The sequence below is a fragment of the Doryrhamphus excisus genome, chromosome 21 (assembly GCF_030265055.1).
Source record: "Doryrhamphus excisus isolate RoL2022-K1 chromosome 21, RoL_Dexc_1.0, whole genome shotgun sequence".
NCBI lineage: Eukaryota > Metazoa > Chordata > Actinopteri > Syngnathiformes > Syngnathidae > Doryrhamphus > Doryrhamphus excisus.
Genome location: NC_080486.1, coordinates 2500239 through 2526016, shown reverse-complemented (window position 1 = coordinate 2526016; position 25778 = coordinate 2500239). Strand labels below are relative to the sequence as shown.

General features: G+C 43.5%; 1 protein-coding gene and 1 long non-coding RNA gene across 9 annotated transcripts in view; one reads left to right on the top strand and one right to left on the bottom strand.

Moving 5' to 3' along the window:
• Nucleotides 1-25778, bottom strand: part of sema5a (sema domain, seven thrombospondin repeats (type 1 and type 1-like), transmembrane domain (TM) and short cytoplasmic domain, (semaphorin) 5A) — a 157661-nt gene that overhangs the window by 22232 nt on the left and 109651 nt on the right. For all 8 annotated transcript variants that reach the window (XR_009120672.1, XM_058060784.1, XM_058060786.1 and 5 more), the window contains 6 exons: nucleotides 23030-23237; nucleotides 21034-21151; nucleotides 18618-18799; nucleotides 18061-18204; nucleotides 14819-14966; nucleotides 3978-4203 (listed from right to left, as the gene is read on the bottom strand). Coding sequence is in view for 7 of the 8 variants with exons in the window: in XM_058060784.1 (XP_057916767.1) it covers nucleotides 3978-4203; nucleotides 14819-14966; nucleotides 18061-18204; nucleotides 18618-18799; nucleotides 21034-21151; nucleotides 23030-23237 (1026 nt within the window). In the remaining variant the exon portion in view is untranslated. The remainder of the gene's footprint in view (nucleotides 1-3977; nucleotides 4204-14818; nucleotides 14967-18060; nucleotides 18205-18617; nucleotides 18800-21033; nucleotides 21152-23029; nucleotides 23238-25778) is intronic.
• Nucleotides 4441-14005, top strand: LOC131109134 (uncharacterized). The gene is made up of 2 exons (XR_009120673.1): nucleotides 4441-4630; nucleotides 13767-14005. It is a non-coding gene; the product is annotated as an uncharacterized LOC131109134 (long non-coding RNA).

Genomic DNA, 25778 nt, shown 5'->3' with positions numbered 1-25778 from the left:
AAGTGGGTGTAATTTGAATTTGAAAAAATTATTCATAAAACATGTATTAACTGTATTTTATTATGTCATATTTTCCTTTTCATATTTTGACTTTATTCTTGGATAACTACTGCTTATTTTTTAAATTAAAAATAAATAATAAACAAAATAAAAATCATAAATAAATAATAAATAAACAGCCACAGGCCACAAATGGCTTCTGAGCCGCATTTTAGACACCCCGTACCAAATATGTTTGGTATCGAAATTAATATCAAAATAAATTCAATTATTCTGCAGTAGCCATCCTTTATAAAACCTTTATTAACTGTATTTTATTTTATGATGTCATTCAAATAAGTTTATATGTGCCCTGTGATTGGCTGGCGACCAGTCCAGGGCGGGTGGGATAGGCTCCAGCACCCCTTCGTGAATGAATTAATGAATGTCATTTAAATACAAACCCAAGTTAATTATGTTTTTGAGTATTTTTATTATTTTTTATAGCTATTTTTTTCATTATTATTGTTTTTTTTCATTGTACGGCAATGATGAAAACTAAACCAAAGCGACCTTGACCTATTTGCACATGTTGCACTGCTTCTATGGTTATCGTCACACATTAGCTCTTTGGTTGTTTGACTGAATTTTTGTTTAAAGTCAATTTTTTGAGGCATTAGCTTCCAATCGATGTAATTTGGTTATTGACTGTAAACGTTAGCATACGTTATGAGAGCGTACGTTACAGATCGAGCCTGGCTGAGCAACGAGAGAGAGAAAGAGAGTGGGAAGAAAGCAAAGACACTAAGGACGGCGTTGCGGTTATCATCCGTCAGCACTGGCCTGCGTCCACCAATCCCGTACTGTGGAGAAAACTAATGTGTCGGCCACGAGAGGGCCCGGCCCTGATAGCGCATCGGCTCCAGTGAAACACATCAAGGCTGCTGACGTGCCGTTTCCTCCGGAGGGAAAACAATGAAGCCATCGCTCAGCGGAGGAAGACTAAACTCACTGTGGTGTTATTAGTACACGGCGTGAGTACAACCCACGGATGTGTGGGTGTGAGCCTCCCGTGAACTCTACCCTTTTTCTTTCTTTGTCGGGAAAAAAACCCAAATGAACGTCTAATTTCAGCACATTATGTTATTTTAATGTCACTGTTGCTGAGACGAGATAACTGGTTGGAATCAGACATGCATATTAGTTTTATTGAATTATATTATTATTATTGATATTGCCTGTGCTTACATAGTATGTACAGTATGTATATACTGAGAGAATATCATGAGAACTTTTTTCTCATCTTTGCGACTATTTTCAACTCTTAATTTTTTTTTAACCTCTGTATTTTATTTATTTTTTAAATGATATTCAGTGCATGGCCTCAAAATTTTTAAAATAATATTTTAACAATATAAACATATTTTATTATATTTATTTATTATTATTTATTTATTATTTTATATGTATAAAAATATTTTTTGGCATTCAAAATGTTTTAAATAATATTTTAATAATGTAAACATATTTTATTATATTTATTTATTATTATTTATTTATTATTTTTATATTTATAAACATTTTTAGGCATTCAATTTTTTTATAATATTGTAATAATCTAAACATATTTTATTATATTTATTTATTATTTTTATATTTATAAACATATTTTTAGGCAATATATTTTGTTTAAATAATATTGATATTCGGTCTGTATTTATTATTTTTATGTTTGTGTTTTTCCCCATAATTTACAGTACAACATACAGTACAACATACATTTAATTATATAGTATATTCATATTATATTGAAATATTCTATCATGTTGAATTTTTTTCTAATTATCTTTTCATTCGTGATATTCCGCAGGTGTCCAACTGTATGATTGTCAACATGGTAATTAAAATGAAAATTCCCAGCATGGTTTCAAAGCACTAGCCTATGGAGAAGCAGACAAATGTTGTTGCTGAAATATTTATATATATATAATTTTTTTTTTTTTAAAAAGGGCTCCAAAAGCTGTGGGCCATACAACAGGAGTCATTACAGGTTCTAAGTAATTAACTTAATCGCTATCATTAAGCTGTAATCACTAAAATGAAACGGCATGTTATGATGTAGAAAAGCTTGTATAAATCCTCTGCTAGCTTAGACAACTTCTGGTTTTGGATTTTTGCATTTGTGCGTGTTTTGGCACAAAATTGCATATATTTTTGTTATTTTTGGGGGGGTTTTTGGTTTGGTTTTAGCTGCCCGTCTGGCGCCCATCGACCACTGTAAAAATGAAGAAGATGAAAGTGGAAAACATCTGGCAAAGGTAATTTAATTAATCAATTATGAAGTCAGTTTTGATGAAAATATGGCGACCGCTCCTTTCCCGTCACTTGCTGTCATGACGACACGTGATGTGGCGGCGAGGTTTTGGTGCCAAATTTTAATGAAACACGTCACGCACACACACACACACGCACACGCACACACACACACCCTTCATGCTTCTAATCAGAAACAAGGCGGCCCGATTAAAGCGCTCGACATTTTGGCTGTCACACATTTTACATTTCTTCTAAACTAACAGCTCAGCGCCCCTTTTCGAGCCCCCCAGGTGTGACGAGAACAACTGGTACCTGTGACAGGTCTGGCTGGGACTGATAATCAGGAAGAACGCGGCAGTGGGGGGAGGATGAATGTGACAATGAGAGCCAATGCTAACACCTCCAGAGTTGGACTTTTCCAATTCGAGAGGAGAACGAGGGCACCAGACCGAGGGACGAGGGCAGCAAAATGGAGACTGGAGTGCAAAAGTGTCAATCATCAGGTGTCAAGTGTCTCGTCACCTAAAAAGGTCAAAGTCGGACGGATTGTATAAAATGCCTTCGGACTACGTGTTTTTTGGATAAACCGATCACACCTAAAATTTGTCAAAATTTGGGTGTTCGGTCGTTTGCTTTAGTTGTTTCTTTCGGCGTTTTCCCGATTTCCTGATTTAATCTTACGGATGCCTTTCCCGACGAATACCGAAGATTCCAATCACCACTAAATCTGGTACACCACCTTTAGGGGACTGACTCTCTGGGTGTGGAGTTTGCATGTTCTCCCTGTGCCCGAAAACAGCTGGGATAGGCTCCAGCACTCCTGCAAGTGGTAGAAAATGAATGAATGGAGTTCTCCTCCTATTTTGTGTGGAAGTGGTCACTTTTTGGCTTCTTATTTTGTCTTTCTCCACCCTCGGCCAGCACCCCCACGACCCTCGTGAGGAAAAGCGGTAGAAAATGATTGAATGATTTGGTTGGCTGCACGGTGGACGAGTGGCCACACAGCTAGGAGACCTGGGTTCGATTCCACCCTCGACAATCTCTGTGTAAGTTTGCATGCATGGGATTTTTCCAAGTACTCCGGTTTCCTCCCACATTCCAAAAACATGCTAGGTTAATTAGCAACGCCAAATTGTCCATAGGTATGAATGTGAGTGTGAATGGTTGTTTGTCTATATGTGCCCTGTGATTGGCTGGCGACCAGTCCAGGGTGTACCCTGCCTCTCGCCCAAAGACAGCTGGGATAGGCTCCAGCACCCCCGCAACCATCGTGAGGATAAGTGGTAGAAAATGAATGATCCAATGGCTTCAATCTTGTAAAGTGACTATAGGGGTGTTATTTTATGTCTAGAGGGCTCTAATGTTGAAAATCGTATTAAGATGGTTGTCAAATGGTTTTCTATGCTATTAAAGTATTACAATCCTAAATAAGGAATGTTATGATTTCATAAGTGCGAGTATGGCGAGTGGTTAGGACACAGACCTCACAGCTAGGAGACCGGGGTTCAATTCCACCCTCGGCCATCTCTGTGTGGAGTTTGCATGTTCTCCCCGTGCATGCGTGGGTTTTTTCCGAGTACTCCGGTTTCCTCCGACATTCCAAAAACATTTATCTTGATCATTTTGTTGCAATCTATACATAATTAATTGAAAAATGAAATAACGAAAGCGTTGGTCCTCACCATCAGTGGAGCATCCGGTAGAACCATCGCTGGAACAGTAGCGCATCTCGATCCTCTGCCTGCCCACCTCCAGCAAATTCGGGTCGGGAATGCGAGCCTTGCACGTGTAACGGAAGCGCTGCTCGTAGTGGCCGCCATTATCGGAAATATTCACCGGCGTCCACGGAGTCCAGGGGGTGGTCTTCTTCAAGTCGGGGCAAGGCTGGCTGTTGCAAGGCTGGTACTCCTGCGAACGAGAAAGCGTTTCTTAGGATGCGCTTGATGATTCTTTTGGAGCCGATCTCGAGTCATTAAGGTGTGAAAATGATTAGCGGGGCTCTCAGGCTTAATAAACCACCAGACAATTGCTTTCAAATCTCCGACGGAGAGACTAATGTGATGGAAGGGGCCCATTTGATGGAGGAATAAACATCCCTTTCAAAACATTTCATCAGCGTTCATCCTTTAAAGCCACCTGATTCCGGTTCGGGCTGGTTTATGTTGCAGATGCCTGCCAAAATACCCGCTTATTTTTACGAGGATACATTCCCTCTTGACAGCTTTGCTTGGAAAAACACACAGACCCAAGCAAACCAGGCGGCCATTGCAGTTTTGGAGTTTGGAGCAAAAGGATGGAATCAAGCTTTGACCCGTTTCACATCTTCAGGACGACGGTGAGAATAAATATCGCCTTTAAATTCCCTCCGCTAGCTTCTATTAGAACGGAAAAAAATATCCTTTCCGGCGCTAAATGTGCCGATAGCTTGGGAGATAATCTTGGCACTTCCGTATGCCGGAGGAGGTTGTGTTTATTTACGCTGAATGTCGGCCTTGAGTGACTGCCAGACCTTGAAGACGGGCAGATAGGGGGCCTGCCAGATAGAGCAGAGTGACGGGTCACCACATTAGGTACACCCACACGACCCAAAAACGCTGAAATAAGCATTTTTTTTTTATTTATTTGGGCAAATATATTAAAAACATTACAGTGCATTTCTTACATCAATCAAAATATAACTTTGCATGATTTACATTTGTATTCAACTATCTGATTACAAGCCGAAAAGGAGTAGGCTGAAGCAAGTGGGGAAAGACAAAATAAGAAGCCAAAAAGTTACCACTTCCACACAAAATAGGAGAACTCATTCATTAATTTTCTAGCACTTTTCCTCACAAGGGTTGCAGGAGTGCTGGAGCCTATCCCAGCTGTCTTCTTGGGGCGAGAGGCGGGGTACACCCTGGACTGGTGGCCAGCCAATCACAGGGCACATATAGACAAACAACCATTCACACTCACATTCATACCTATGGACAATTTGGAGTCGCTAATTAACCTAGCATGTTTTTTGGAATGTGGGAGGAAACCGGAGTACCCGGAGAAAACCCACGCATGCACGGGGAGAACATGCAAATTCCACACAGAGAGGGCCGAGGGTGGGGAAAGACAAAATAAGAAGCCAAAAAGTTACCACTTCCACACAAAATAGGAGAACTCATTCATTCATTTTCGACCATTTTTCCTCACAAGGGTTGCAGGATGCTGGAGCCGATCCCAGCTGTCTTCAGGGCGAGAGGCGGGGTACACCCTGGACTGGTGGCCAGCCAATCACAGGGCACATATAGACAAACAACCATTCACACTCACATTCATACCTATGGACAGTTTGGAGTCGCTAATTAACCTAGCATGTTTTTGGAATGTGGGAGAAAACCGGGAGTACCCGGAGAAAACCCACGCATGCACGGGGAGAACATGCAAACTCCACACCGAGATGGCTGAGGGTGGGTTAAGACAAAATAAGAAGCCAAAAAGTTACCACTTCCACACAAAACAGGAGGAGAACTCATTCATTCATTTTCTACCACTTTTTCTCACAAGGGTTGCAGGAGTGCTGGAGCCTATCCCAGCTGTTTTCGGGCGAGAGGCGGGCGGGGTACACCCTGGACTGGTGGCCAGCCAATCACAGGGCACATATAGACAAACAACCATTCACACTCACATTCATACCTATGGACAATTTTTTTTTTATTTTTTTAATTGAATTTTTTAATTTTACAGACTTCCTTGCTTCTTGTAGAGTGCTGTATCATTCCATGTGTTGTTTTCTGAAATCTGCAGTATTTATGCTTTTATTGTGTATTTATTAGCCCACTTTTCCCCCCTAAGTGAAGCATTGATTGCATTATGTGGTTGCAACCTTACAGTACTCGTATTTGTAACCGTTCTATCGTCACAACCTTGGGTGCGCCTGCACAAACAATGGGTGCGCCGACGGAATCGATGAGCTAATCATAAATCTTTACCCACCTCGTGTAGTTGGACGTAAACAAAACTATGAAAAACATCTCTGCGTATGAACGAGGCAGCCATGTTCTCTATAAAAAACTGTCTATGAAAAATAAACAGCAAAAGCAGATACTGTTTTTCACCAGTTAATATCAAAAGACAGCCCCCCCCCCACACACTTTATGAATAATACATGAAGTATCATACTAATTTAGGTTTGTTTGGCCTTGGTGGGTGTCTACTGTTATTTTTGGCTTTTGTTCAGATGTACCCAATTCCGTCCAAATCAACAGCATATCCAGTATATCTTATTTTTTGCTCCGATCTTCCCATTCCCTTCCCCTGGAAAAGCCAAGGTTAAAAAAAAAAAAAAACAGCAGGATTGAGATTCCGTTAGCGTCCGTGATGAACGAGCGTGTCACGTCCGCCGCACTTCCTGCTCTCTCTCTCTCTCTCTCTCTCTCTGTCTCGAGCCGTAATCATCTTCAGACATTAATATTTAACATCATTACGCACCACGGGCTGACCAACGGTCTGTGATCGTCAAGATAAAAACACACAACGCCGAAGCGACGTAAAGCGAAAGAAAGGTAAGCCATCTGTGGGTATTGTGATGCGTTCACGGTGCCCAAACATGGTAAATATTTAACGGAATCTGTCTAGTAACTTTTTTTTTTTAATGTCAATCCAGAGATTTAAGGAGATAATTTATGTCTTTAAAGTTTAAGCTCCTTCACCGACTCAAGAGACTGCGTCTTAAGTACTGCTTGTATATGCTTTATAGCAAAGGGGGTGGGGGGGTCAGCGTATTTGTAATAAAGACGTCCCACTGACTGAACTCACATTAAAAGCGATGTGGCTTGTCGAGAGAAGGAATTCCGTTCCCCGATTTGCCACCTCCGGGTGGCGCCACCGCAAAGACTGGAGTGAAATGTCGGCCCAATTTCGAAAAAGAGGTGAGATGAAATGTGTAAAATGGAAATGTCAACGGAAATGTTTGAAATTCAGTGTCATCCGCATAAATCGATGACGGAATGCAGACAGATTGGGGGGGGGGGTGGGGGGGGGCTCATCAGTCAGTCACTGTGTGCAGGGATGGCGTTATGGGGTTGAATCGACAATATTTGTCATGACTCACAGCTGCCCGAATATCAAATATCAGAGAAAATGATTGACAGGTCTCAATGTGGCCACCAAAAAACGAGTTTCAAAAAAGTGAAAGGTACGTAACCACTTTTTTTTATAAGTAAAGTCAGGAAAAATACTAGCTTATAATAAATAAATAGTTACCTCATTAAGCTACGAGATAAAAACAATTATTATATGCAGTTCGATTCCACAAATTGCAACTAATGATGCTATAAAGTGGGATTAATGTCGGATCAGATCCCGACTGCATCCCACTTCTGACACAAAGCATGTATAACACCATGACATTTCCCAAGTGGGATCTGATCTTAGTGTCAGATCCCACTTCTGATACCATGCAGTCCTACATTACTGCAAATAACACAAATAACGATACCGAAAGTGAGATTTGATCATGGTTATATTCCATTAACATTATGCAGTTATACACCACTGTAAATTGAGCGATTGTGGTCGATCCCACTTCTGACACCGTGCCGTTCTACACCACTACAAATTGCAAATAGTGACAAAAGTGAGATTTGATCATGGTTATGTTGCGCTGACATTTTACGGTTCCACAACACTGCAAATTGTGAGTGATTGTGGCAGATCCCACTTCTGACACCGTGCCATTCTGCACCACTACAACTTGCAAATAGTGACAAAAGTGAGATTTGATCATGGTTGTATCCCACTGACATTATGCAGTTATACACCAAATACACCAAACTGAGTGTGGTCGATCCCACTTCTGACACCATTCCATTCCACACCACTACAAATTGCAAATAGTGACAAGAGTAAGATTTGATCATGGCACTGACATTTTACGGTTCAAAATTGTGAGTGAGTGATTGTGGTCGATCCCACTTCTGACACCAAGCAGTCCGATGCCGCTGCAAATTCCACATAATGGCTGCAAAAGTGAGAGTTTGTGGCGCTTAGATCCTGCTGACATTATGTAGTTCACCACTGCAAATCTAGAAGCGTCATGGCAGATCCCACTTCTGACACCATGCAGCACAAATATGAGTGTATTCAATGTATAGGTAGGTTTATTATGTAGTACTTGAGCAAATATAGCTGTATATACGTGGGTGTGTAGAGGCACAAAAAGTACCGTTGCAGGTGGTGAATAATAAACGGTGATTTCCCTCAAACCTCCCACCATCATTACACTCATTATGCTTCTTATTGGTGTGCCTCTGTGTTGTTGTGCATATTAACTACACACACAGGCTCCCTGACATTTAAAGGACCCGTCCAGATGTGAGATATTAGCTGGACTATTTCCCTTCGGAGGCTTTATCCAACTCCAATCACGTCCGTGGCGACAGAGCGTTCCTCACATGACACATCAGTTTAATTAGCCGTGTTGGCCGCGGCACACTTTGTCAGACTCAGACTTCCCCGTGGCTGTCCTCATAGAAGAGGCCGCCGCCGCCGCCATCCAGGGGCCGGTCTCCTGGCTACACACCAGCTTGCATGCACCATCATTAGCAACACTTGGTGTGTAGTTTGAATCATGTAAAAATACACAAAGTGAATGGTGCGGCCACGGAAGCTTTTGCTTTCATTTCACAGCTGAACTTTGAGCAGGTAAATAAAAGCGCCTTCATTATCATTAGTCCGTCCAGCAAAGCACAAACTTATCTTGCTCTCACGGGCATACAGAAGCACATCCAATAACACAAATGGAGACATCAACTTGGATGCACGACCATTCACTCGGACTGGAGTTGTTCTATTTGGAGTCTTGATCATGAACTGATGAAGCCTGCTTGGAAAAGGCTAGCTCTAAAAACGCTTTTCTACCCGACTTTGATAATGGTGTCAGATATCACTGTTGATTGGGGAACATTGGTGTCAGAAGTGGGATGAACTATTGGAAAAACGCTGGCTCTCCACTACTGACCGAGCTGCTCTTTTTGTAGTCGACATTGATGACGGTTTCAGATATCACTGTCAAATGGTGAACATTGGTGTCAGAAGTGGGATTTCATATCCAGGTCAGATCCCACCTCTGATTTACGTAACTGCACTACAGAAAAAACACTAGCTCCCCTCCACTGACCGAGCTTCTCCGTTTCTACTCGACATTGATAATGGTGTCAGATATCACTGTCCATTGGTGAACATTGGTGTCAGAAGTGGGATGAACTATTGGAAAAATGCTGGCTCTCCACTACTGACCGAGCTTCTCTTTTTCTAGTAGACATTGATGACGGTTTCCGATATCACTGTTGATTGGTGACCATTGGTGTCAGAAGTGGGATGTCATAATGAGTTCAGATCCCACTTCTGACTCTGCACTATTGGAAAAACGCTGGCTCCTCTCTACTGACCAAGCTTCTCCGTTTCTACTCGGCATTGATAATGGTGTCAGATATCACTGTCCATTGGTGAACATTGGTGTCAGAAGTGGGATTTCATAATGAGGTCAGATCCCACACTTCTGATTTTGAACTATTGGAAAAAGGCTGGCTCCCCACCACTGACCGAGCTTCTCCATTTCTACCCGACATTGATAATGGTGTCAGATATCACAACATTGGTGTCAGAAGTGGGATTTCATGAGGTCAGATCCCACTTCTGACTCTGCACTATTGGGAAAAACGATGGCTCCCCACTACTGACCGAGCTGCTCTTTTTCTAGTCGACATTGATGACAGTGTCAGATATCACTGTCCATTGGTGAACATTGGTGTCAGAAGTGGGATTTCATCATGAGTTCAGATCCCACTTCTGACTCTGCACTATTGGGAAAAACGATGTCTCCCCATTACTGACTGAGCTGCTCTTTTTCTAGTCAACGTTGATGACAGATATCACTGTCCATTGGTGACCATTGGTGTCAGAAGTGGGATGTCATCATGAGGTCAGATCCCACCTCTGACTCTGCAAGACAGGGAAAATGCTAGCTCCTCTCTACTGACCGAGCTTCTCCGTTCCTACTCAACATTGATAATGGTGTCAGAAATCACAACATTGGTGTCAGAAGTAGGATGTCATAATGAGGTCAGATCCCACCTCTGATATAACTGCACGACAGAAAAAACACTGGCTCCTCTCTACTGACCAAGCTTCTCCGTTTCTACTCGACATTGATAATGGTGTCAGATATCACAACATTGGTGTCAGAAGTGGGATGTCATAATGAGGTCAGATCCCACTTCTGACTCTGCACTATTGGGAAAAACGATGGCTCCCCACTACTGACCGAGCTGCTCTTTTTCTAGTCACACGTTGATGACAGATATCACTGTCCATTGGTGACCATTGGTGTCAGAAGTGGGATGTCATAATGAGGTCAGATCCCACTTCTGACTCTGCAAGACAGGGAAAATGCTAGCTCCTCTCTACTGACCGAGCTTCTCCGTTTCTACTCAACATTGATAATGGTGTCAGAAATCACAACATTGGTGTCAGAAGCAGGATGTCATAATGAAGTCAGATCCCACTTCTGACTCTGCACTACTGGAAAAAGGCTGGCTCCCCTCTACTGACGAGCTGCTCTTCTTCTAGTGGACATTGCAATTGATGTCAGACCCCACTTCTGCCACCACTGCACGACTGAAAAATACTATCTGCGCTCTCCTGACAAAGCTGCTCTTTTTCTAGTCTATCTTCACGATCCGACTTCTGACTCCATTTCACTGATGAAAAATACTAGCTCCCCTTCGACTGACCAGAGCTGCTCTTAGATTTCCGAGTCGACGTTGATAACGGTGTCAGATCAGACTTCTGACAACACTGCACTTCTAAAAAAGTACTAGCTGGCTCCCTTGGACTGACCGAGCCGCTCTTTTTTTCCCCAGTCGACATTGATAACGGCGTCAGATCAGACTTCTGACAACACTGCAACAACTGAAAAATAATAGCCGACTTATTCCGGCTGAACTGCTTCATTTTGTTGACTCGGAATTCCTTGAACGTTAATTGTGTTCTCCGAGATGCCATTAAAGCACTTAAATGGCCGCAAACAAACAATAGCGTAAAGCTGTCACGCTATTGCATCAGCGTCAACAGCTTGGAAACGACCTTTCCCGATAAGGGAAGCACCGACGTTCATTTTAAGTAGTGTTCCGTCGCTTTTAATGACGCTTAAGTATTATTTTATAGCGTGACACCAAGTGCACATTAACGATGCGACAGTTATCGAACAATGCACAGACGTCGCTTTCACGCATGTAGCATGTCTTTGCATGGCTGTGATTGCGGTTTGGATTTCTCGGCACTGAGGAACCAATCTTGTCTGTCAAGCGAGCCAAGCGGACGGGATGTTGCGCACCACGAATAATAAAAAGTAACACTGACAGCTTTCATTCCTCCATCCTTTCTCTTGTTTGTTTGTTCAAATGACCTTCATTAGCTGAGCTTGTGTGACCTTTTTCACACCAGCCTTTCTTAATACGGCAAGCTTTGCAATACTCGGCTAACCAAATAAATGCATGATTTTTGAGAAGAATTTTGCTTTTTTTATGGATGTATTCATAACAATTTTTTTTTCTCTCAGACTACCCAGCCATGATTAAATACTTTGGAGAAATGTTTGCTGCCTATTCATCCAAGGTAGTTCATCCTTTGAGTCATTACACAAGGGATGATGGGCTTATTAAGAGCCGTACTCGCGGTACATGGTGCATCGCTGCATGGAGAGAATAGCTAGCATGGTGCAATGAGGCCTTTTACGTTGACAGATTAATGCAAAATGCCCCTCAGCATCAGCGTGCCCACTGAAGAGTGGAGTGTAACTAAATAAAAAAAAAAAAAGTAGTGAGACATGCCTTTGAATCAATTAACTAGTCCTTCAAGGATTGGCTGTAAACCATACAAAGACATTTATTCATTCATTTTCTACCGCTTTTCCTCACGAGCGTCACGGGGGGAATTGAACTGGGGTCTCCTAGACGTGAGGCCTGCACGTCTGACTCATGGTGTCATCTTACAAATAACATTTACCTCATCACACAGCAACTTAACACCCAAAAGGTACCATTAATTCATTAATTTTTTACCGCTTATCCTCACGAGGGTGGCAGGGGGTGCTGGAGCCTATCCCAGCTGTCTTCTTGGGGCGAGAGGCGGGGTGCACCCTGGACTGGTGGCCAGTCAATCACAGGGCACATATAGACAAACAACCATTCACACTCACATTCATACCTATGGACAATTTGGAGTCGCTAATTAACCTAGCATGTTTTCGGAATGTGGGAGGAAACCGGAGTCCGCGGAGAAAACCCACACATGCACGGGGAGAACATGCACAGAGATGGCAGAGGGTGGAATTGAACTGGGGTCTCCTAGCCGTGAGGCCTGCACATCTGACTCATGGTGTCGTCTTACAAACAACATTTACCTCATCACACAGCAACTTAACACCCAAAAGGTACCATTAATTCAACTCCACACAGAGATGGCAGAGGGTGGAATTGAACCCTGGTCTCCTAGCCGTGAGGCCTGCACGTCTGACTCATGGTGTCATCTTACAAACAACATTCACCTCATCACACAGCAACTTAACACCCAAAAGGTACCATTAATTAATTAATTTTCTACCGCTTATCCTCACGAGGGTCGCGAGGGGTGCTGGAGCCGATCCCAGCTGTTTTCTTGGGGCGAGAGGCGGGGTACCCCGCCGGCTAGGAGACCAGGGTTCAATTCCACCCTCTGCCATCTCTGTGTGGAGTTGAATTAATGGTACCTTTTGGGTGTTAAGTTGCTGTGTGATGAGGTAAATGTTATTTGTAAGATGACACCAATGAGTCAGACGTGCAGGCCTCACGGCTAGGAGACCCCAGTTCAATTCCACCCTCTGCCACTGCCATGGTGGCCAGCCAATCACAGGGCACATATAGACAAACAACCATTCACACTCACATTCATACCTATGGACAATTTGGAGTCGCTAATTAACCTAGCATGTTGTTAACCTAGCATGATATTTTGGCTATTTAATGCTTGCAATTCTTTGTCAACAGTTCTGGGAAGGTTTTTTTTTGTCCGTGTAACGCACGGACAGACAACACGCCGTCCGCACCGCTGCCTTGTTTGTTTGTAAACGGGCAACAAATGCATCAGCGGAAGTCTGACCCCTCGCTTCCATTCCATTTCTGTTGGTTCCCAGAACACATCAGTGCATTATGGCGCTGATGCTTTGTCAGGAATGCTAGCTCGCTATTATGACACCAGGAAGGAGGGGGGGTATGTGATTGCTAAATTGAGACTAAATAAGGAGGTCCCTTTTTCCATTTGTGTGATGTTGTGCACCGACTAACATGTCATGCTCTATTATGTGATGATGCCGTGTGTGGGAGGATTCCCAATATTTTTGCACCATTACACAACGCTTAGGGCTTTTTTTTCCCATCCGTTTTCTTCCTCTTATCAAGGTCCGGGAGGCGGCAGAACCCAGAACCCAGAAGCCAGACTTCCTGGTCTGCAGCCACTTCTTCCAGCTCTATGGAGAAGACACGGCATGACCTGCCTCCAGCGTGTCCGAGGTCTGCCTCCTGCCAGGAAGGAACACCTCACCAGGAAAAAGCCCAGGATTAGATTCCTTCGCCGCCTCGACTCTTACCAAGTGTATCATGAAGCTACTTTTAAAGAGCAGACACTAAAGGACATGAAAGGACAGCCTTATCTTTCTTTCATTTATAAGATGGATGAAAGAAGCAGAAAGAGAAAATAACGCAACCACAACTCATTTTAGGGGCTGCACGGTGGTTGAGTGGTTAGTGCGCAGACTTCACAGCGAGAACACCCGAGTTCAATCCCAGGTTGCTACCTTTGAATGTGTGGGTTTTCTCCGGGTATTCCGGTTTTACTCCCACATTCCAAAAACATGCTAGGTTAATTAGCAAATTGTCCATAGGTATGAATGTGAGTGTGAATGGTTGTTTGTCTATATGTGCCCTGTGATTGGCTGGCTGGCCACCAGTCTAGGGTGTACCCCGCCTCTCGTTCAAAGACAGCTGGGATAGGCTCCAGCATCCCCCGCGACCCTCGTGAGGATAAGCGATAGAAAATTAATGAATTAATGGTACCTTTTGGGTGTTAAGTTGCTGTGTGATGAGTTAAATGTTGTTTGTAAGATGATGCCATGAGTCAGACGTGCAGGACTCACGGCTAGGAGACCAGGGTTCAATTCCACCCTCGGCCATCTCTGTGTGGAGTTTGCATGTTCTCCCCGTGCATGCGTGGGTGTACCCCGCCTCTCGCCCAAATACAGCTGGAATAGGCTCCAGCACCCCCTTGTGAGGATAAGCGGAAGAAAATGAATGAATGAATTAACAAATTTTCCTCCAATCCTGATCACGGTATATCTGGAATTGTGGCGTTAACCAACTCCCAGTAACTCCCAGTAATACCACCAGTTTAAACCAGACCAGCATATGTGGGTATGCTGAGAACCCAAACAATGTAAACTCCCCGCGTGACCTACCTGACCACACCCGGGACAGTCGTCGCCGTTCTCACAGTTCCTCCGCCGCGACTGGATGCCTCCGCCGCAGGGCACGTTGCAGCGTTCCCATGCCGACCAGGCGGACCAGTAGACGTGAGGAGGGCAGGGCAGGTGTTCGTTGCAGTACCTGTCAGAGGAGATGAAACAGCAGCGTGACTGCAGGTGATGTATTCTTCATGAGGCTGACATCATGATCTGCTAACACAACACGGCCCGACCGCAACAATGGTGCAATACCAAAAACTGTCATGGTGGATCGCTGATTGAAATTCAATAGACGTACTGCTCACGGCGACAGCGGCCATTGTCTGTCTGTGGAACGACCCCGCCCACTTCCCTTCATTATTGACGGAATAGAGATAGCAAGTGAATGCACCAACGTCCTTACTGTAATTTTAAAACGTCCTGAGCGGAAAATGACATGTGAAGGCCACAACAGACGCCGCCGCTCAATCAGCTTCGCCGCTAAACTTAGCTACGTGGCGGCGGACGCTTCATACCACGAGGCAGGAATGTCGGGAATGACATTCATTCATTTTCTACCGCTTTTCCTCACAAGGGTCGTGGAAGTGCTGGAGCCTATCCCAGCTGTCTTCGGGCAAGAGGCGGGGTAACACCCTGGACTGGTGGCCAGCCAATCACAGGGCATATTTCGACACAATTCGCCAATTAACCTAGCATGTTTTTGGAATATGGGAGGAAACCGGAGTACCCGGAGAAAACCCACGCATGCACGGGGAGAACATGCAAACTCCACACAGAGATGGCCGAGGGTGGAATTGAACTGGGGTCTCCTAGCCGTGAGGCCTGCACGTCCGACTCATGGTGTCATCTTACAAACAACATTTACCTCATCACACAGCAACTTAACACCCAAAAGGTACCATTAATTCATTAATTTTCTACCGCTTATCCTCACGAGGGTTGTGGGGGGTGCTGGAGCCTATCCCAGCTTGTTTTTGAGCGAGAGGCGGGGTCCACCCTGGACTGGTGGCCAGCCAATCACAGGGCACATATAGACAAACAACCATTCACACTCACATTCATACCTATGGACAATTTGGAGTCGCTAATTAACCTAGCATGTTTTTGGAATGTGGGAGGAAACCGGAGTACCTGGAGAAAACCCATGCATGCACAGGGGGGAGAACATGCAAACTCCACACAGAGAAGGCCAAGGGTGGGATCGAACCCAGGTCTACTAGCTGTGTGGCCACTCGCCACCGTGCAGCCAACCAAATCATTCATTCATTCAATCATTTTCTACCGCTTTTCCTCACGAGGGTCGCTTGGGGTGCTGGAGCCTATCCCAGCTGTTTTCGGGTGAGAGGCGGGCGGGGTATACACTGGACTGGTGGCCAGCCAACAACCATTCACACTCACATTCATACCTATGGACAATTTGGAGTCGCTAATCAACCTAGCATGTTTTTGGAATGTGGGAGGAAACCGGAGTACATCGGAGAACGAAATGCAAACTCCACACAGAGAAGGCCGAGGGTGGAATCGAACCCCGGTCTCCTAGCTGTGAGGTCTGCGTGGTAAGCACTCCACCACCGTGCAGCCACATTACTTTTATTAGTTAGAAACGCAAACTTCCAAGCATTTTGCACCACTCTTTAACACAAACGACTAACCTGCTCACGCATACATCATCTGGAATTGCATCATTTTCCAAAGCGGGATGATGGCACTTAATGTCATCATTTTCTAACGAGATTCCCGCCTTATTAGAGCCATGCAGTTTATTTGACTACTTTTTCCCGCGTGCCATAAAACGGCTTTAATGATCGTTTTGTAGTGTTTTGGTGCAGCTGCCTTTCTAAGAGCGGTATTAGCTTCCCAGGCTTAGGGAAGATATTTACTCTTTGTAGAATTCCCAGATAGTCTTCCTATTGTTCATGGAAAATGAAAAGCTATATTCCGATTAGGAGCGATCCTTTTTTTTTTAATGTTTACTAATCTGCCACGCTTGTCGTGAGACTGTATGGCGGAACTCCAGGGGCGACAGGAAGTGTGGAAGAAGAGAGTGGATTACAATCTGGTGCGCTTTAGGAGATTAGAAGCACACACAAACATGCGTTGATGCCCCCCCCCCCCCCCCCCCCCCTCGTCCCCCGGCCCCCCCTCCCACCCCAACCCGACACCACTTTTCACATCAATAAGCGGATTTGAAGTTGAAATTGCACTTTAATCCAAAAAACAAGTGGTGTCGATTGACTTCTTCCCGAGTGAGTCAGAGCTTTTCTTCCTGTCACTCACACACACACACATAAAGCAGCGACCTTGTGGGAATGCCATTATGTTCCTTGATTGTTTTTAAAGCTCTTGGCTGGGATTGAACGTGATGTGCAATTCTATACCGGAACACAAGGGGCGCTGTTTTACAGCATTTTACAGCGTTTTACAGCGTTTTACAGCGTTTTACAGCGTTTTACAGCGTTGAACGTACCTCTCCTCGCGGTTCTGCCCCACACACACTCGTCCGCCGTGGCGGGTACTCCGGTTTCCTCCCACATTCCAAAAACATGCTAGGCGACTCCAAATTAGCGACTCCAAATTGTCCATAGGTATGAATATGAGTGTGAATGGTTGTTTGTCTATATGTGCCCTGTGATTGGCTGGCCACCAGTCCAGGGTGTATACCCCGCCTCTCGTCCAAAGACAGCTGGGATAGGCTCCAGCACCCCCCGTGACCCTCGTGAGGATAAGCGGTAGAAAATGAATGAATTAATGGTACCTTTTGGGTGTTAAGTTGCTGTGTGATGAGTTAAATGTTGTTTGTAAGATGACGCCATGAGTCAGACGTGCAGGCCTCACGGCGAGGAGACCAGGGTTCAATTCCACCCTCGGCCATCTCTGCGTGGAGTTTGCATGTTCTCGCCCGTGCGTGCGTGGGTTTTCTCCGGTTTCCTCCCACATTCCAAAAACATGCTAGGTTAATTAGCGACTCCAAATTGTCCATAGGTATGAATGTGAGTGTGAATGGTTGTTTGTCTATATGTGCCCTGTGATTGGCTGGCCACCAGTCCAGGGTGTACCCCGCCTCTCGCCTGGAGACAGCTGGGATAGGCTCCAGCACCCCCTCGTGAGGATAAGTGGAAGAAAATAACTGGAATTGTGGCGTTAACCAACTCCCAGTAACTCCCAGTCATATCACCAGGGGCGTCGTTTTACAGCGTTTTACAGCATTTTACAGCGTTTTACAGCGTTGAACGTACCTCTCCTCGCGGTTCTGCCCCACACACACTCGTCCGCCGTGGCGAGGCGTCGGGTTGCTGCAGGAGCGCTGCCGGACCTGGAAGCCGATACCACAACTGGTGCTGCATGGGGACCAGGAAGTCCAGGGAGTCCATGCTCCGTTTCTATGGAGACGCACATGGAAGGCTGTTATCACCCGGAGCAGATATTCCGGTCATAAGGATAAAACCAATTGACATCGAGAGATACTCTTTGTCTGGGTTGTTTTGGGACATGTCAATCAAAGAGTATTCATAACAAACGGAAAATAAGTCATATTTTACAGGAAGATAATTGGCAATTTCATATTTAATGGCTGCAATTTCCATGTTCTCATGTTTGTTTTTATTGGAATGATTTATAAAAGAAATGGCATTCATCAAACACCCACACAGGCTGCTTTTGTTTCCTCGCATGCTGAGATCAGACCTCAAACTGATTGACAGCTGTCAAAGAAACCCCCAAGTAATTAGTGAGCTTAAAAAAAAAAATCCACCAAACACCAAAGTAGCGACATTCCCATCAAAACAGAACCCACCTGGAACAGTTAGCCACCTCAACGCTGATCCCGTGACACTTCTGGCCGCCACACTGCGGGGCGGGGCTGTCGCAAGCCCGCGTCCGACACAAACAGGACCCGGCGTTTCCGCCGTCGTTATGGCTACAAGCGGACCACCCGGACCAGGCTCCGAAACCTCCATCCACTGTCACATTACGGACCTGTTAAGCCATGACAAACGAGGAAATAGAACGTGGGAGAAGTCGCCCGGCCTTGGGAATGTGGGAATGTGGGAAGTGAGGCTGCAAGTTGAAATCTGTTTTCCCTCAAATAGACGCCAAAAATAAGTACAAATCAACTATGACACATGCGGAATTGCTCAGGTGCTGGCAGGAAAAAAAAAAGCCGCAACCCAACGGGAAGTGTGCGGAATAGGAAAATGTTGTCTGGGTATTAAAATGTTGCAGGGAATAGACACGCCAGGAAGCAGAAATGGAAGGAAATTGAAGTGTCCACAATAATACAGGAAAACCTAAATGGAAGTGGAAGGTTCTCATATTTTGTTCTGGCGCTATATTTGAGGCTAAATCTTATGGATATGAATTATTCTATCACTAATTCACATACGGCATCCTCCAAAAGTATTGGTACAGTGAGGTTTATGCCTTTATTTCTGCTGTAGAATGCAAACTGAATGCATTTAGAGGTGAAAACAACATGAAAACCAGGAAACTGTCCCTCAAAAACAAGCACTTTTACACACCTATTATTCACTGTTTGCACCCTTAGCCCTTTGTTAGCTAACAAGCTAACCAGTTAGCCTCAAAATGATTTTTTTCTAAACTTAAGAAGACAAAAAAACTACCACTTCCACACCAAATTGGGAGGAGAACCTGACTTTATGCGGTGTTAAGGTAATATAATGTAATGTAAAGTTGTAAGGTAATATTTTAATACTACATATCACCTGTATTTTAATGTTTTGATCAATAATAGACAAGTCTACCACTTCCACACCAAATTGGGAGAACTTGACTTTATGCCGTGTTAAGGTAATATAATGTAAGGTAAAGTTGTAAGGTAATATTTTAATCCTACATATCACCTGTATTTTAATGTTTTGATCAATAATAGACAAGTCTACCACTTCCACACCAAATTGGGAGAACCTGACTTTATGCAGTGTTAAGGTAATATAATGTAAGGTAAAGTTGTATGGTAATATTTTAATACGACATATCACCTGTATTTTAATGTTTTGATCAATAATAGACAAGTCTACCACTTCCACACCAAATTGGGAGGAGAACCTGACTTTATGCAGTGTTAAGGTAATATAATGTAAGGTAAAGTTTTAAGGTAATACTTTAATACTACATATCACCTGTATTTTAATGTTTTGATCAATAATAGACAAGTCATTTACTAATTAATTTTTTAAACACTGTGATATAGCAAGGGATGACTAATTTCTAATTGCAATTTACAAAAAAATTAATTACTACCAAGTAGAATTCCATATTTAAAAATAGAATATAGTTGTAGTTATCGTAAAAAAAAATCTAAAAAATACATTGAGCACAATTAGAGTCCTCTAGACATGAAATAACACCCCTATAGTCACATCTTAAGTTGTGTATCCAATCCAGATGTATTAAAAATATTAAATTATACATCTGCACCCATTTCTGAAGCCTTCTCTCTCACTTTTTCTGTGATAGATAGGACGAAAAACGACTATTTGTGTGTGGCGAGGAAGAAAAAGAATAAAAAAATCAAACAAAAACAAAACGTGGCACATTTTCACGTCAGTGTAATACGACGGCAACAGCTCGGGTTTGCTAAAAGGCAGCAATTATTCCATCGCAATGCAATACACGTTTTTTTTTTAATAAGCAAAACGATGATTTTTCCTGCAGTCTTACGTCAAAATAAAGTGTGCGACTCCATGTTATTCCCGGTAGGCTTTATGCAGATGCATATTTATGCATGCAAACAGCTGTCTGTTAAGTCATTTTTATTATTACCGCCATCCGTGCATGCATACTGATCATTTATAACATGCACATGAATACACTCTCTTAATGTTAAGGATTTTTTTTTTTTCCGAATGCCTCGGGTTTATGCAAAGTACGCTCATTCTGTATGCGTGACGGCCAAATGTAGCGAGGAGTTGTTGTAAAAGTCGCCGCAACGGCGTCTGTTGATTACAAAGAAGGCTCTCTGCTATGACAACCGTGTCACGGCGTGTGCACGCTCCATGTATTCTCTCGCCCTAAGCCATGTTTTGCGTCATTGCCGAAGAGTGACAGGCCTGCCTTTGAACACGGGATGCAGCGCAGAGCCTCTGGTCCCAGAAATGACGCGTTTGAAGAAACTGAGCTCATATCCATGCGTTGCATTTCATGACTTTTTGGTATCATGCCAAAGTAGTAGCGAAGAATGGCGTACTCACAGGGCACTTTGTAATGCTCTGCTCCCATTGGCTCATTCGGGCGCTCTCCTCTAAGGTGGTGCACTTCTTCAGGAGCAGGTCCCAACCACAGTAAGGATCTCGAGCCCCGACGCATGCTCTGGAAATTGGGAAAAACATGGAAATGGCAATTTTTTATTCATCTCCTACATGCATAAAGACATCGATGAAATTGTCGTAATTAGTTGGCTTTTTAGCGAATCATGAAGATGTTTTGGAAACTACACATCTTCAATTAAAGCCTGCCAACTAGCCGTCAAGTCAGCTAAAGATGTGGGTTGACTGGGCTAACATACCATATATATATTTTTTATATATTTTTTTATTTTATAAAAGAATAACATAAAAAAAACATAAAAAATTTCTAAATATATGAAAAATATATTCTAAATATTTGCATAATTTTTATTTTGAAATTTATGAATTTCTTGAAAATTTGAGAATTTTGCTTTCATTATCATTTATATATAATATATATTTTTTATATATATAGATATACATAAAATTCATAAAGATATAATTTATATATAATTATATGTATTATATACTTATATTTATTGTTTGCTGTTGACTGGGCTAACATAGCATATATTTTTTTATTTTATAAAAGAATAAAATAAAAAAACATTCAAAATTTCTAAATATAGGAAAAATATATTTTAAATATTAGCATTATTTTTATTTTTAAATTTATGATTTTTTTGAAAATTTGAGAATTTTGATTACATTATCATTTATATATAATATATAATTTATATATATACATAAAATTCATAAATATATAATTTATACATAATTATATATATTATATACACATTATATTTTTGCATTTTTATTTTTGTTTAATTAAAAAATATTTTAGAAAATTTAAAATAATAATTTTAGTAACAAAAAAAAAACAAAAGGCCATACTTTAGACAGATGGTCATTCTGTCCATCTGGGGTAAAAAAAAGGAGGAATAAAGTATTATAAAATATTTCAATTTGTGTGTACTTTTCATCCGAAAGAAATTAGTGAGGTTTCTATTGCCTCCCAAAGGTTTGATCCCACAACAATGTATTTTTATTGACTACACGTGTTCCTTTCCATAATACCCAAGTGGTCCTCGCATCCTTTCATTTTTCACCATGTGGCCCTCGGACACCCCTGCTTTATGGACTTCAGCTTTTAGCGTTCAATCAGGGTGGAAGAGACAGGAGCCATCCCCTGAAACGCTGACAAGGATCTGCTTCTTAATACTTTTGTCTGATTAGCATATCTCCGATAAATCCGCCGTAGCTTGGTGCGTCTTCGCCCGAACCTGCTTTTTACTGGAAGCAGTGAAAAGTCTGATGACTCTTTTAATACGGATATTAGTCACATGGCGACATAAATGAATCACGGGTATCAAACTGCCTGGACGGCACGGTGTGAAATACATCCCGAGTTCTTCTATAACAATGAGGCATTAAAAATTCAACATGGGGTACACGCATGACCCAAACCCAGCATGTGAATAGTTTAGGATAATACGAGAAAGGGCCGCCAGCAGCGAGAAATACGACATCAAGCACATAAAGTCGGTGACAAAGCACCGTTCCGATATCGCAAAACCACAGCTAAGATATGAGCCGGCAGTTTATTCCCATAAAAACAAGGTTTGGAGAGCGTGACAAGGAACGCTGTTGTGATTCTTCCCGTGTGCGATGATGGATGGGATCCCACCCTCGTGTTGAGTCCTAACACCCGGGCCTCTGTCTCAGGTTTTACACTTGAAGCACCGCCAGCTCCAAGGAGGGGGGGACACTCGATACGGCCGACAACCTCACACGGCACCAGCGTGACAATGAAAAGGAGACGGCGAAGCGGCTGTCGGCGCCTCCGAATAAGACCCGACGGAAAGTTTTTCCTCAAGCCCCTCTCGGATAAAAAGCATCTTACGGAAAAGGAAGCTTTAAATTAGCTTTGGACACGTTCCATGGAGATGAACGGACTCACTCTCTGCCCTTGTGGTAGCTACACCTCTTCAGGGGGATCTTGATGACCTGGTCTCGTACTCCCACGTACAGCTCGCTCCGGCTGTGCAGGATCAGCAGGCTCCGGATGGGCTGCCTTTTCCTGGGTGGGAACAATTCGATCTCTTCCAAAAGGCAGCTCCCGGTGGACTGATTGAGGGGGGAGAGGACTTTTCGGATCGTGCCGTAATCTAAAAGGAGAGGAAGGAAGTCAGATTTCACAACATAGAAGAAGAAATGACGTTACAAGTGCAATGGGGGGTTCAAACCGTCGACACGTTATGTTCACGTACAGGTCCCCCATGATGCAACATGAACTTCTTGCTGATGTTCTAACAGTAATATGTGTCCCATGGGCCCCTTTATGAGCATCACATCCATCATGTCCCCCCATGGAAGAGGTCCATGTCATGTCAGCACTTTAACTCACTTTAACAATGCATGCCGGCTGGTGTTTCCGTGCATGAATACTTTGGTTAACTTCAGTCCCTGACACCTTAAGAGCCACACTGGATGGCGAGTGGAGAGTTCCGGGTTTGAGCTTGATGGCAAGTACTCGACTCTCATTCTAAGGACCCTGGTTCAAGCACATGGCAGGAAGTGAGTTACACAAATTAGTGTGGAAGTGTGACAGTATGTTGGTAAACCTCAGTCCCTGACACCTTAAGAGCCACACTGGATGGCGAGTTGAGAGTTCCGGGTTTGAGCTACTCGACTGTCTTTCTATGGACCCTGGTTCAAGTACAGGGCTGGCTAGACCAGGTGAGTTACACAAATTAGTGTGGAAGTGTGACAGTAGGTTGGTAAACCTCAGTCCCTGACACCTTAAGAGCCACACTGGATGGCGAGTGGAGAGTTCCGGGTTTGAGCTTGATGGCAAGTACTCGACTCTCATTCTCAGGACCCTGGTCTAGCGGGCTGGCTAGACTAGGTGAGTTACACAAATTAGTGTGGATGTGTGACAGTACTTTGGTAAACGTCAGTCCCTGACACCTTAAGAGCCACACTGGATGGCGAGTTGAGAGTTCCGGTTTTTAACCTAATGGCAAGTACTCGACTTTCATTCTACGGATCTTGGTTCAAGTTTTGGGCAGGCTGTACGTTGGTAAACGTCAGTCCCTGACACCTTAAGAGCTACACTGGATGGCCAGTTGAGAGTTCCGGGTTTGAACTTGATGGCAAGTACTCGACTCTCATTCTAAGGACCCTGGTTCAAGCACATGGCAGGAAGCGGGCTGGCGAGACCATGTGAGTTACAAAAACTAGTGTGGATGTGTGACAGTACGTTGGTAAACCTCAGTCCCTGACACCTTAAGAGCCACACTGAATGGCGAGTTGAGAGTTCCGGCTTTGAGCCTAATGGCAAGTACTCGACTCTCATTCCAAGTACATATAGGGCAGGGAACGGGCTGGCTAGACCAGGTGAGTTCCCCAAACTAGTGTACAACATCCCTGACACCTTAAGAGCTGTGCTGGATGACCAGTTGACACTTACAGACCAGTGTAAACAATACCTTGCATCCAGAATACAGACGATAAATGAAACAAAATGGCTGCAATTGGCTGGAGGTAAAATACATCCTGGTTGTGCAAAGACTGCAGACCAAAACCCCTGAAACAAGAACCCTGAAACTACCAAAAGAACAACATTTTCTTTAGGGAGGAGTCAGCATGCGGTAGAAACAAATGAATACACCCTGAACTTTTTCATTTTGGTGAACTGCCCCCCCCCCCCTGCCCCCGCCCCCCCAGAGATGAAATTAGGGGCGGTTTTCCTTGGAGAGGGCTAAAACCAACATCATCTATTACACATGAAGTCCCTTGGCTGAGGCAAAAAGTAATTAGGTGCGGAGTGAGTGAATTGCTAATAGCTTCACGCAAGGTGGGGAATAGAAAGGTTGCTGGTAATTGGATGCAAGTTTTTTTTTTTTTTTTGAACATATGAAAAGAAGAAGCCCATATTTAAAATGTTTGAACCCTAATTGGAACGAGCGGGCCGTCCATAGCAAATCAGAGTGAGTTTAAGCATTAATAATAGTATGTGATTAGGAGCACAGGCTTGGGGTCGCTTGGCAAGGTTTCTAAATGTGTTCATTTGCCAAATGAACACATTGTGTACGTGTTTTCTTAATAGAATAAAAAACAAAACAACATGGACGCGTATCCGTGCGTTTAAACGCAGTTTACTTTCTCCCCTGCTTTAGTCAAGTGAAATATTACACGACAGCAAACGCCTGCTGAGTGTCCCACTGATAACACTTTCTGCAGGCTGTCATGGCAGATTGTCACACTGGTGGGGGATCAAACAGCGTGCTGATCGTCGGCGACAACGCACAATGAGCTCGTGAATATGTGCAAGACGTCTTCGTAATCACTTCTGACTCCGGAGTATTTTCCTTTTCCACTCCTCTTTTTTTTATTTTCGGAGACAATGGCTTGGCTGTTTTAACAAAAACCACATGTGGGAGTGGGGTGATAGGAAGAAAGGCTTAACAGTATGGAAGACACCATTGCCGCTAACTTGGACATGATAATGAAATATACAGTATGTCTTGTCCCTGGAGCTAAATGATAATTAGATGAGCATGGAAAAGGCTTTGCTACACGTCCTAAAATAACTATTAGTCAGTCATCCCTCTTGGGGTGTGCGGTGAATGCGAGTATGCAATATTTCTTGTCCCGAGATATGGAGAGTTATGCCTCAATAGTGTACTTACCACTAAAAACAACAA